Here is a 13208-nt window from a genome sequence, read left to right on the forward strand (position 1 = left end):
AAACAACACTGTGATCTCCAAACCACGCCCTGTCAGAGTATCAAACATACCAAACATGGATATAAATCTAAAACATTAAACCTGCTGTAGTATCCACAGCAGTTTTGGCTCATGTGTTTATTCAGGCAGAACATCTGTGCTAGTATCAGTAATTATTTAGATCTTCTGACATGCCAGTATTATCTTGGATTGCGTTTTTGCCCCACAGTAAATGCTTTTGCACAAGAAGACAGCATATCACAAGTTTGGAATAACAGTAAACAGTAAAACGAGCAAAGCAGTTATGGTAACAGTAAAACCATCAAATGCCTAACAGAATTTCTCTGATCAAGCTGCTTTTTTTCTGATGTATTGATTGCAAACAATTTTGGAGCAGTGACATCTAACCAGAAGCAGAGGAACTGAAGCATGTGACTAAACGAGGAAACAGGCATGAATGAACTTATCAGGGAATTGACACAAGTGTGGAACTAAACTCTCAACAACCAAGAACTGAGAACAGGACAAACTAAAACTAGGAAGTTAAATGAAGATATGAAGCAAATAACAAGTCGACCAAAGAATCACCAGAAAAAAACAGCAGCTGGAAAGTCCATAAACTCAACGCACTGGACCATTTCTGCTCCACAGTCATAGCTGCACTGGTCTCCTCCTGTTTAGACCATGTCTGAGCTTGTTTCATACAAATAAAATTAAACTGAAAATTGAACTGAATAGTTATTTACATGAACTGTATGTTAAACTAAAGCATCCTGCATCAGCATTTACATTTTGTCTAGTGAAGGCTGGGACCTGCCGGACCTTTCTGTCAGATCAACATAAACAAGGGAGACTTATGAAGAGGCAGGATTTGGTTTTTTGTACGTCTCTTTTAGACTGATGACTGATTGATTGTCATCCAATCAGCTGATCTGCAGCACAAGGACCAGGAGATGCTGGAGCTCCTGCAGGAAAGAGTGACTTTATTCTGTGAACTGGCAGAGGTGACAAGCGGCCAGGAGAGCCTGCAGCCTCCCATCACTCGCTACTTGTTTAGGGCCGACACACCACAAGCCCCTCGTGCTGAAAAGCTATTACTGGATGCCACATCTGAGGGTAACTATCCACGTTTCATATTAGCATAGTCCACATTTGAAGGTGAATATCTGATCGAACTCAACAAAAAAACAACAACATTTTTTGTACATAACTTCACATAATTTTAATCAGAAGTATGAGTAGAAAATAAACATTTTGTAGCAAACAAGAATGAAAATCTTTACTATCCAAACTCCTATATCCACTTTTCCCCCCTGAATTTTTTCTGAAGTGACTGTAACCTGTCAGATAATTGAGGCTGAGGCTAAAGCTTGAAGACTGAAGCAGACTTTAGTGGACATGTAGATTAAGGGAACAGAGGTGATGAGGTAGTGTTGGGTAGGTAGGGCTGACGGTATTGGATTTCTCAAAAAGCATGCAAGGACAGATAAAGGAGTGTTGAAAAAAGGTGATGGACAAGTGTAAAAGAAAGTGCACGTAGGTGTAATGTCAGGAGATAATGCAGCTAGGCAGCACCAGATGGTAGTTTGCAAGGTGCCTCTGGATATCAAGAAAAGGAATTAAGTGAAGGTAAAATCCAGGATTGAATGGCAGAAGCTGGATGAAGTGGTGAGGAAAACTGCACTACAGTATTTTATGTATCGTCTGGAAACAGACGAGCTGCTGGTGGAATGAGCAAGAACTAAATGTACATCAAATAAGGGATAGAAAGGCAAAGGCTTACAGTGTGCTATCTGCTATGAGTAAAGAAAGTGTGTTGAGATGGAAGGAGTAGTTTGATGAGCTGATCAATAAAGAAAATGAGAGAGACAGAGAGAGAGAGAAGGACAGATACAGCAAGTACAGAGGATCATTGTAAGTAAGGAGGAAGTGACAGCAGCTATGAAGAAGATGGAGAGTGGAAGGCAAATGGTCTAGGTGATATACGTGTGGAGGAACTGAGAGAATGTCTGAGGAACGGTGAGCTGGTATCAATTTTCAAAACTAGGGTGATGTGCAGAGCTGTAGTAACTACAGGAGATAAAGTTGATGAGAAAGGAAGAAACTTTAGCAAAGAGTTGTTGAAGTTAGGTTAAGAAGAGACGCGATGATACTTTGGAAGTTAACAGCTTTTTTGGCCATATCAAGCTCACTTACCATTGACTGACATACTATACATACATCTGACACACAGCCTGTGGCAAATACAAGACATCCAAGAGGAATAAACATGGGAACAGAAAAATAGAAAAAGATGTAAAGTTAATAGAAACAAATTTGTGCGTGTGTGCCTGTGTGTGTGTGTCTGTGTGTGTGTGTCTGTGTGTGTGTGTCTGTGTGTGTGTGTCTGTGTGTGTGTGTCTGTGTGTGTGTCTGTGTGCGTGTGTGCGTGTGTGCCTGTGTGTGTCTGTGTGTGCGTGCGTGCGTGTGTGTGTGTCTGTGCGTGCGTGCGTGTGTGCGTGCGTGTGTGCCTGTGTGTGTCTGTGTGTGTGTGTGTGTGTGTGTGTGTGTGTGTGTGTGTGTGTGTGTGTCTGTGCGTGGGTGCGTGTGTGCGTGTCCTCACAGTGGACAGACTGAGTGAACTCCTTCTGGGCTTCAGCATGGACACCCGCCTTTTGTGCCATCACAGCCACATGGAGGTGGTAGACTGTAGTAAGTCAGCGTTTCAGTCTCTCATTTATGATCATCTTAAATTTGACTGAATTAATTATGGATATACATTGAGAAAAATAGTAACAACCTATAATGTGGCACTATCAAGCATTAGTTAGGTATTAGTAAGTGCTTAGGTCATCATCTGTAACACAATACTCCTTTTTAGTATGTAATGTATGAATACAGATATAAGTGTTCATTTTTGATTAATAAGCTCATACTGTGTTCATGGTAACATTTCTAAATACATAAATAACAAAGTATTTGGATGCCCATTTCTCTATATAATGATCAAGATGATTAAGGTATGAGCTCATTGTTTGTGAGGTTAGACGTTTTATAAATGCTTTTTTCATAGTGTAATTCATGGTTAATTAAGACAATTACCAATTGTTAATTAAGAATTTTCTGTGACCTCTAAAGTGAGGGTTATTTAAGTCTCAGCTATTTTCCCAACAGAGACATGATGCAGACAACGCAGAAAGAAGTACAGAACATACAAATATTTAATGCCAGATGCAAACATAACACACCTGAGGTTTGCAGAATACTGAATGCAGGTTTGTAGGCGAGGTTTAAGAGGAAGATGCACCAAGGAGTTGGAGCCACAGGACAGCTCAACTTAAACATACTAAGATTTCTTCATTCAACATAAAACATGAATATTGTTTTTACAAAACAATAATAAATATTTCACAGAGCTTCACAAATAAGTGTATACAATATAAAAAAGGGTCCATCATATTAAACTGGTAATGCAGGAAAATGTCTCTGGAATGTTTGAGACTTTGGAACTTCTTTAGATCATTCCCGAGGTTAAGCTTTCGTCTGGTTTGTGGTCTGTTAGCTTTAGTCTAGCTGAATTAGACTAAATAGTGGTTTCACACAGGTGAACAGCTTAAATGAAAGAAGTAATGGATGGACTCCATCTCCTCCTCATTCAGTGAGAACTCAGAGCAGCTCCACGGGGTGAGGAGGAGATCAGGTTCAGAGGTGGTTCTCCACCATTAAGGAGAATCCCAAATCAATGAGCGTTATCATGGATTCTTGATTTCCCAAGCATGTTACTGCACTCAGTAAGTAAATACTGCTATTTAATGGCCATATAAATCTGAATTCTCAGAAAGGTGCATGAATTCATGGGGAAAGTAGGGGAGGGGCTGGTTGCATTAAGGGATGTGATTGGGCGATCCAGTGTCAGTAATGAAAGTGAACTGCTGTCAGTGCGATGTGCAGCGGCTGCTTACTGCACAGTATAATTACAATGACAAAGAAAAGAAAATATGTGGACACATCAGCCTACATGTGCACTGGGCCACCATCCAAATGCCTGAACTGCCTGAATTAACCATAATTATAATCTGAAGTATTAAGAAAACCTTTAAAACACTCAGTCACCTTTTTACACTAAATATGCCATGGACATGTTATGAATGAGCTTTTTAGTCTAGAATAAACACTTATATCTGCATTTATAAATTACATACTCATAAAGAGTAATCCTTTATAAATGATGAATTAAGCACTTAGTAATACCTTACTAATGCTTATATAATAGTGTGACATTATTATAAAGTGATACCAGAAAACTATGTTACAACAACAACTTAGATGAGCGTGCAGAGAATTACATAAAAACGCTTTTTTTTTCAGCTGAACAGTTAAAATAAAGGTTAAATTGCACATATCGCTCCAAGACAAGTACTGAGTGTGTTTTGTCTCTTCTCAGGTGACCAAGAGCTGTTGGTCAACGGAGCCCAGCATTTTATTGCAGCAAAGGTGAGGACAAAGAGTTGGTGATGGGAAAGGTTTTGGAGGTGCAGTTATGGAACTGAACATGGTCTCAAATTGTCTCAGATTTGGTTTTGTGCTGCATAAAGTAAAGTTAACGGGACTGCTGAGTCATTTTGTGCAGGTTTTACTGAGACATTCACATGTTTAAGGCATCAACAAAAAGACTTTGGTACTTTTATTTTATCAGCAAAACTAGAGTTTAATGCTCATCTTTGACATCAATAATGTCACTAAGAATTTAGCTTTCAATGTAAAATTCAAACTTTACTTGTGTTTAGTAATTTCATTAACTGCAAGTATGTTTCTAATAATCGTATTTTAATATCAGCACAGCAGGTCATGTATTATATGACCTTAATTCTTGTATTTTGGAACCACTATAGATATTTCAGTATAGTTTTTGATGAATACAATGATTAAGAAAAGAAAGAGAACATTTAAGCTCTCCTGTATAATAAAGACAATACAGAGTGACTCCAGTTCACACTGAAGTCACTGGACTCTTGTTTTAGGGGCATCTATGTGTCTGTGCTGATTTGTGGTGGTGGGGGACGTGGGTGGATGTTGCCTTGCAGTGCTGGGGAATGGTGCCTGGGATACTTGCGTTGGTAGGTGCTGCTCCTGGGTTGGGTGTGGAGTCTGGGGCATTGGTGCCTCGGGTCCCCTGTTTCCTTGTTAGTTCTGTCCCTGTGTGGGTGTGTCATGAGTGTAACCATCCAGGTTGAGCAGGATCTGTACGTAAAATTTGAAATGTCTAAAATGTTTCTCTCAGTTGGTGAACTGTAATAACTTTGCTTCATTCATTCATTCTCTCTGTTGTCTGTGGAATACTTTTTTGCCTAATTAAGGAATGCATGAAGCGACAAGACAAGTCGCCGCTAATGGTAAGTAACTTTTAAAGTATGTCTGTATATTTAAAGTGCATTTAAAACAGAAGCCAGTAATAAGCATGCTGCTCGTGTTTGACAGGAGATCTGCCAAAGGCTGGTGAATCTCAGCGTTTATCTTCATGCACTCCAGGTAAGTCGGACTTAACACGCCACAGCACTCCGTACACCACATGATATGTTACAAACACTCTATGTACAGAAGTACAAGGTCACCTTCACCTTAGTTTTGTTAAGTTGATAAACTTAAAAGCTTATCTGAATGCCAATGTTCTGATTACATGTACTTTTTGACTATAAAACTAACATGATTAATAACTACATTTTATAAAAGCATGTCTCTGAGGAGAATTAGCTGACATAACTTAACTCAGTATTTCCTGTTCACTTTTGTAATCCTCTTTAATTTAAAAGATTCCTGAAAATCATGTAACAAACCTTTTAAAACGAAGGCAGGCAACTGCCACAACTGCACTGAGTGCTGCTAAATTTAACAGCTTCAAGAAATATTGAAAATAATTCATTTTTAAGGACTAGACAAACAAACAAACGAAACAAACTAAAAACAAGGAGCCAGAGTCCAAAACAAACCAAAACAAAGCCCATGAAGTGTTCAGGAACACAGTAAACAGTTCTGAAAGGTTCAGGGGGCCGGCCCGGAGGTCGTCAGGACAACAGCCCAAAACAGTTCAAGTCAGGAGGCGGACAGTGCGAAAAGCAACGGCGGCGGCAGCGCAGGTGAAGGAGGTCTGGAGGCCGGCCACGCGGAAGGCAGCGGCGGCGACACAGGCGAAGGAGGTCCAGAAGCCGGCTGTGCGGATGGCAGCGGCAGGACCAGACGATGGTGCTGCAGGTGACGGCATGGAAGCCGCAGGTGGTGGTGCGGCAGGCGATGAAGGCTGGACGGGCCCCTCGGACCCTCCAGGGGGAACAAGACTTACATTCTCTGAATAAACCGATTCAGGCAGAATAGAATCCTCTGAGTGAAAAACAGTCTTGCTCACAGTGAAAGAAATTGCAGAAGGTCCGGGATTGGAACGCTTGAGCGGAGAGTGCAATAAACATTCATGAAGGGGGAGGAGGTGAGTCGGGCCGCAAACCCTCCAGCTGACCGGGCTGCAAATCCTCCGGCTCGTCACACAGGAGCGGTGCTCCAGAACCTCCAGCAGAAACGTCTGTGCTGCTGTGGCGAACGCAGCTGCTTCACAGCGAGCTCCTTCTGCTGCTGTGTTGACGTGGAGAGAGAGATAAGCTCACTGGATCTGACGTGCTCCCTCCACGCGGCTATAGTGCTGCCAAGATTAGTGTTCATGGAGAATTGATGAAGCCGGGGGTTGGTCTTAATCATTGCCTCCACCACGCTCAGTCCCACAGCCATAGCCTGTAAGCTATCGGCCTGAGAGATACGGTCCAGCAAATTAACCAACCTCTTTATTTCGGCCTCAAACTTCAAGGCGGAACAGTCTGCGGGGTCCATGTTCTGGTCGCAATCTTCTGTCATGTGAAGGCTGTGTGCAGGCAGTAGTGACGGCAAGGTGGACCCAAAAGTACAGACTCAAAACAAAGATTTATTTCTAAATGACAAAACAGAACTGGCTACACTGGAAACACAGAAAACTAAACTGGCAGGCCAAAGGACGGAACACACAGCATGGGATGATGGTAGATCACAACACTGACACAGAAACACAAGGCTTAAATACACAGAGGGAGCAATCAGGGAATGAGAGACAGGAGGGAAACACAGCTGGGGCAAATCAGGGCTGACGAGACAAGGGAAGCAAAACCAGACACATTGGCCGTTTATCAATGCCCAAGTACGCGAGTACGTACTCGCGTTCTCGGTGAGTACGTACTCGCGTTCTCGGTGAGTACGTACTCGCCGAGAACGCACGGGAGTACGTACCCGCCGAGAACGCGAGCACGGACTCACGATTTGTACAATTGGAACACCTGCGTACGTGATGATGTCACAGGTCCGGAGTTTTTACTGCCGTCCCCTCTTAATTTAACTGTGAGTAACATGTTATGAAGCTTAACTGTAATCACAGCCAAACCGGTTTACTCAGGAACAAATAAAACACTGAAATAAACCAAACATTAACATTTAGAAGTGATCTAAGTGACTTATATATCATTTTTAACCTCAGTAGTGAAACCTCTATTAATAAAAATAGTGTACATGTACATACGTGTACATACCTTAATAAAAACAAGCAGGTGAGATGTTAGAACGCTTTTATTTCTATTCTAGTGGACACTCAATACTATAGACAGCTGCTGGGGTTTCTTTAACCTGAGTAGTGAGAAGTCCGCGAGCGGGGGGGGGTTGAAAACGATGTGCCGGGAGTCCGCTGTTGAGTTTTGGACGAAATGCATTCTGGGATATTTAGCTGTCCCAAGTCCACACCGATGCATGCTTAATAAAACGGGCGGAGCGAGAACACATCCGGGACTTTTTCGCGTTCTCGGCTTGATGCGTACTTCGAATTGGAACAGTACTTGGTCTCCGACTGATGACGTATCACGAGTACACGAGAACGCAAGTACGCACAAGTACGCATATTGAGAAACACCCATTAACATGAGAAGGACTTTCAAAGTAAAACAGGAAACATAACACAGAGACATGGACTTGACAAGGGGACACAGAAGACAGGGGAGACAGAGCAACTAAGAAACACAGACAGAAACCAGAACATTAACAAAGAAACCAAAAGACTAGAAACAATAGATAATGGCAGAATCAAAGTACAATAGTAAAAAAACCTCAAAACTCTGGGTCAACGACCCAGGTCTCCTAACACAACACCTGCTTGGTAGCATTCACATTCAGGGTGTGTGAATGTAGATTAGTTCCACTTGTGTTTAGAAGAGCTTGTATGAGTGGGTGTAAATCGGTGAAAGAGGCATGTTGTATACAGCGCTTTGAGTACTCCGGGAGAGTAGAAAAGTGCTATATAAGAATCAGTCCATTTACCAAAACGATGACTCTCACAAGTGTCTCATCCAGTTGTTGCTACAAAAAAAGTGAAAACAACAACAACAAAGGACACTGTGACAGGATCCAGCCTCTTACGTTTCTTCCTTGGGCAACAGTTTACCAGCTTCCAGACCATTGTCCTCAGAATGAATGCAGCGTTGTTCAGTCCCAGGAGATAGTTGTAGTAGTGCAGGTGTTGTCAGTGGGAGCTGACTGTGTGTAGAGTGAGATGGAGGACCCAATCTCAGACAGAGAAGAAGATGGGACTAAGGTTTAAACAAAAGTGAGCCGTTTATTGTGGCTGGTAAGCATGAATACAAAAATCAAGCAAAGGCGAAAAATAGCGACAACTAACTGAAACCTAAACTGGGAAAACTAAATAACTATGAAAACTGTGGCGAGAGACATGGACATGGAACTGATCAGGTACCTGGGACTATAGAACTATGAAATAACCCCAACATGAACCTCAGCAGTAAGATCTCTGTGACATGACCTGACACAGCCTGAATGCACACAGGAGGTGATCACGGGAAGTGGGAACACATGAGGAAACAGCTGACACAAATGAACATAATGACACCACAGGGGAAGTAAAACAAAACACACTGAACATGGAGACTCCTGACTCTACAAAATAAAACAGGAAACACTGAGAGACGTAGCCATGACAACACCAGCTTCCCATCATAAGACATGCAGACATGAGACGCATGAACTCACACTCCGTGCAACACTGCACAAATGGACACTTTTAATCTTGTGCTGCTCAAACTTGTACCGCTGCTCAGTCCTGTCACTTTTTTTATGTGCAATTGATCACTTTTCTATTTTTCTCTCTTATGTCTTTCTGTAAATTTAGTGCTTAATATTTCTTTATTTATACATGGTTTTTTTTCACAGTAAAAGCTAAACTAAAGGTGATCAGCAGCAGTCTTTTGGTGCTTATTTGGTCAATTGGTTTGAAATATTTGTAAATAAAAGTCAAATCTACCAGAAACAAGGAAGGGAATCCATCTTTCATTTCTTAGCTGTGTGGAATCTTTCTAAGGTGTTTGAGGTGACGCTCAACATAACAGACACACACCATATTTGACTCTGTCCCAACCCAAAAATATTTGACACTGGATTCTCCTTGTAATATGGCAGGGTGCTGTTATTAAGCAAGACTCAATCTTGGAGCTGTTACTGCAGCAACAAGGGACTATGTCTCCAAGTGAAGTATGGCGCCCTCTGTTGCGAGATGGAGGACATCGGGAAGCCACTGTATTGTCAACCATAGGAGAACTGGCGCTTCTGCAGAGACAACACAGCCTGCTGCAGGAAGAGCTGCTGAGACTGAGGGATGCAGAAAATCGGTTCAAAGACAGCGAGAGGGCCCGGGCTGAGCTAGAGAGGCAGGTCCGACAAATGAAAGCGAGCAGTGGGGTTGCACCTGCTTCACAGCGGTATGGAGAACAGGCCTCTCAGGTAAGTTCAGTTACTTATACTGAAATAGTACAATGGGGGCAACAAGGCGCACTAAGACACAGATTTTAAACAAATTTTAACTCCACGGAGGCCAGATCCTTCTGTCATAAACAGAATCATGAACCCACACACAGAGGACACAGGGAAAAGGTCGACAGGTTTATTTACAGAAAGTTGGAACAACGCATCAGGAGATGCAGGTCGTCCATAGGAATACAGACCATCACATATGCTCGATGGGGATCAGAACAGAAAAAGAGGATAGCTGTGAAAAACAAACTGACTGGTAACATGACCAGAACAGCACACTATCTCTGGCTGATGCAATGATCTGGTGATGACTGAGCTAGGTTGATAACTGAATGCAGAGCCAATAGGTTGATCTTTGGAAGTTAAGCATTTGACAAAGAGGCAGAGAAGCCTGAAGAAACAACCTCTGAGAGGAATAAAATAAACCTGTTGGTTGTTATAAATCAGCTGTGTTCTCTTCATTAGAGAAGCGTTGTTTTCTGTACCCATTACCCATGTTTCTTTGCTCTTTCCTAGATGTCTAAGCCTTTGTCAATGCAGTCAGAAACAGAGATCTCTACTGGAGTTTATAACATGCAAGCCAACCAAGATTCTGTTCACCAGTCAAACCTGCAGCAAGTCATTGACCTAGAGGTATATGTGACGTCAGATGATGATGATGACGATGGGACTGCATCTGAAAGCTCCAAAGGTTAACAGACAGACACGATGTGACCGACTACTGTCTATGTATTTATATCTATAATTATATATATAATTCTGTCCCGAATGTTTTTGTCCATTTACCATTTCTTTTTTTTTGGCACAGCACTTTCTCAAGTGACAGCCCAAATTATATTGAGTGTTAACTGAAAAATAACCCTCAGTTGTTTTTTCTGAAAATGATTTTGTTATTGTGTAAAAAATAGTAATAACTTTTCCTTACAAAAGAAAACTAGAATGTTTAGAACCCCAAAAGTTTGATTCTGTTCATCTGGACATTTTCAGTGGGCGAAACGTTTCGTCACTCATCCAAGTGACTTCTTCAGTCTCAGCTGACTGCAGGTTTCCCCAAACCTTATAAACAGTACATTTGCATAATGACTGAAACCAGCCCACTGAAGGAACAATGGGCTGTGAGGTCAGTTCCTTAATCATAATTATGCAAATTCTCATGACCATTGATCAGCAACCATTGATCAATGGTTGCTGATCAATGGCCATGAGTCCCATTCACAGAGAGTTGGGAAATGGCTGCAATCACAGCATTGTAAGATGGTGACAGATGTACCCTTAGGCCCCCTCCTCCATTCAGAGATGGTCTTTCCCTTTTCACGTAAATGGCCTCCTTGACTCCGCGTTCAAACCAGGGTTCCTTCCTGTCCAGGATCTGCACATCTTCATCATTGAAAGTGTCCACTGGCCTGTAGGTGTGAATAGACTGCAGAGTCCTGGCCTGACGAGGTGGCTCTTCTGTTATTGCAGCCATTCCCCAGCTCTCTGTGAATGGTACTCATGGCGACTGATCAGTGGTTGTTGATCATTGGTCATGACAATTTGCATACTAATGATCAAGTTACTGACCTGCAGTCAACTGAGACTGAAGAAGTCACTTGAATGTGTGACGAAACGTTTCACCCACTGAAAACATCCAGATGAACAGAATCAACCTTTTGGGATTTACTTACCTGTATAATTGAGCATGCAGCAGGACAGTATGTTTAGAAATGTTACAACATACTTTCTGACAAAATAACTTTATCGTCATCTGTAGATGTAAATAAATGTAACTAATAAATGTACCAAACTGCTGATTTGGTTTGGTACTCCTAATGTTCCCATTTGATTTCTTCCATTTTAGTCTAAGCCCTTCTCCTCAGCATCCAAATGCAAATACCAAACTTAAGACCTTTTACTGTACTTGGTTGTCTGATATGAAGACATAGCCTACACCATTTCCCAAACCATTTACTTTTTGATTTCCCAGAAAAAAGATGGAGTACATGTTTACACTTAGCTTTTTATACAACAACCCCCAGCCAGCTTTCCAGTCCAGAGGTACCCCCCACAATTCCCATGCAATGTTGCAAAGCTGTATAAATCCGAACAGCTCCACAACATTCAGAGCTTTAAAGAACTTGGGGTGACTCCAGAAATCCAGCCACCAACGAGTTTATTCACTGCCTTTGTATCCTTGTCCCTCATTCCTCAAACAAAACACATGAACTTTAATTTGATTTGTTCCTCCCCACATTATGTTTGGATACTTGATACTAAAAAACTGCACTGTTAAACTGATTTTAGAGGTCTGAATTTATATTTGTTCTCTTTTTTTCAGATCTTCACGATATTCCAGAGGAGATCTGATCCTTGGCATGTTTTCATTCTACTAATGACTGTATGAATATATTTGCTCATCTGAAGTCTTGATATTTTGGTCTGCTTTGTTTTTGAGTAGTTTGTGTTGACGTGGCCGTGAGTTTAACATTTAATCACACGTTGCATGATAAACTTACAAGTATTACAGCTACTAATGTCTTAATGTCTTAATGAAAACAAGATTTTTATCAATACTTTACCCAATGGTCTTGGACTTGGAAAAAAAACACAAAATATAAAATAAAATTTAAAAAACAACTATAACTTAAACATTTTACAAAATCAATACTAACCATCAACCGGTCTGACAGTGACAGTACTGCATCATTTCACCTGCTTTCAATTTGCCATCAATAAGCTGTTGATATATTAAACTTTTAAAGTTCGTGCATTAGGCGCTGGCAAATGATGGGCTTCGATTGTAGATACACTGCACTGTTTGTTCGAATGTTGTGTTGAAATTCTTATGACGTGATACATCGGCCTACAGTTTGATCCCTACTGTGGCCAACAGCAAGGGGAGGATGCAGCACATACATGTCATGCTCTGTTTTTTCATGTTCTGTGTATCAATATCTCTTCTGTTGCTCTGTATTATCTGCAGTACTGTTTTTTCATTAATTACTAACCCATGTGCCTAATTGTTGTAATACTTTGATGACGACATACAGTTGTATGCAAAAAGTACTTGTCTTACATATTAACTACTGCAAGTAACTATATCAATGTTGAACTTTTTCTATCAGGTATCACAACTCTAAAGCAGCGGTCCCCAACCCCCGGGCCACAGACCGGTACCGGTCCGTGAGTCGTTTGGTACCGGGCTGCGAGGGTTGAGGCTCGGGTTTTATTGGTTTTTATCGTTATTTCTTTTAATCGTTTTTATCATTAACTCGGTTTCCCTGGGTCTTTTCCTGTGTTATGAATAAATCTTCTTTTTTTGGTACCGGTACTGGTTTTATTTTATTGTACATATCCGCGACACCTGAAAGGCCGGTCCGTGAAAATATTGT

The 13208-nt window shown here is 41.4% G+C and overlaps 1 protein-coding gene across 2 annotated transcripts in view; it reads left to right on the plus strand.

Moving 5' to 3' along the window:
• Positions 1–12413, plus strand: part of arhgef2a (Rho guanine nucleotide exchange factor (GEF) 2a) — a 33210-nt gene extending 20797 nt beyond the window's left edge. The window contains exons 16-23 of one of the 2 annotated variants that reach the window (XM_025902344.1): positions 907–1095; positions 2584–2670; positions 4403–4452; positions 5316–5351; positions 5437–5487; positions 9487–9807; positions 10354–10566; positions 12155–12413. In XM_025902344.1, the coding sequence (XP_025758129.1) occupies positions 907–1095; positions 2584–2670; positions 4403–4452; positions 5316–5351; positions 5437–5487; positions 9487–9807; positions 10354–10533 (914 nt within the window). In that variant the 3' untranslated portion in view covers positions 10534–10566; positions 12155–12413. The remainder of the gene's footprint in view (positions 1–906; positions 1096–2583; positions 2671–4402; positions 4453–5315; positions 5352–5436; positions 5488–9486; positions 9808–10353; positions 10567–12154) is intronic. The other variant, XM_003455249.5, reaches the window with a different exon arrangement.
• The last annotated feature ends 795 nt before the right edge of the window (positions 12414–13208 follow it).

The sequence above is a fragment of the Oreochromis niloticus genome, linkage group LG22 (genome assembly GCF_001858045.2).
Source record: "Oreochromis niloticus isolate F11D_XX linkage group LG22, O_niloticus_UMD_NMBU, whole genome shotgun sequence".
Taxonomy (NCBI): Eukaryota; Metazoa; Chordata; class Actinopteri; order Cichliformes; family Cichlidae; genus Oreochromis; species Oreochromis niloticus.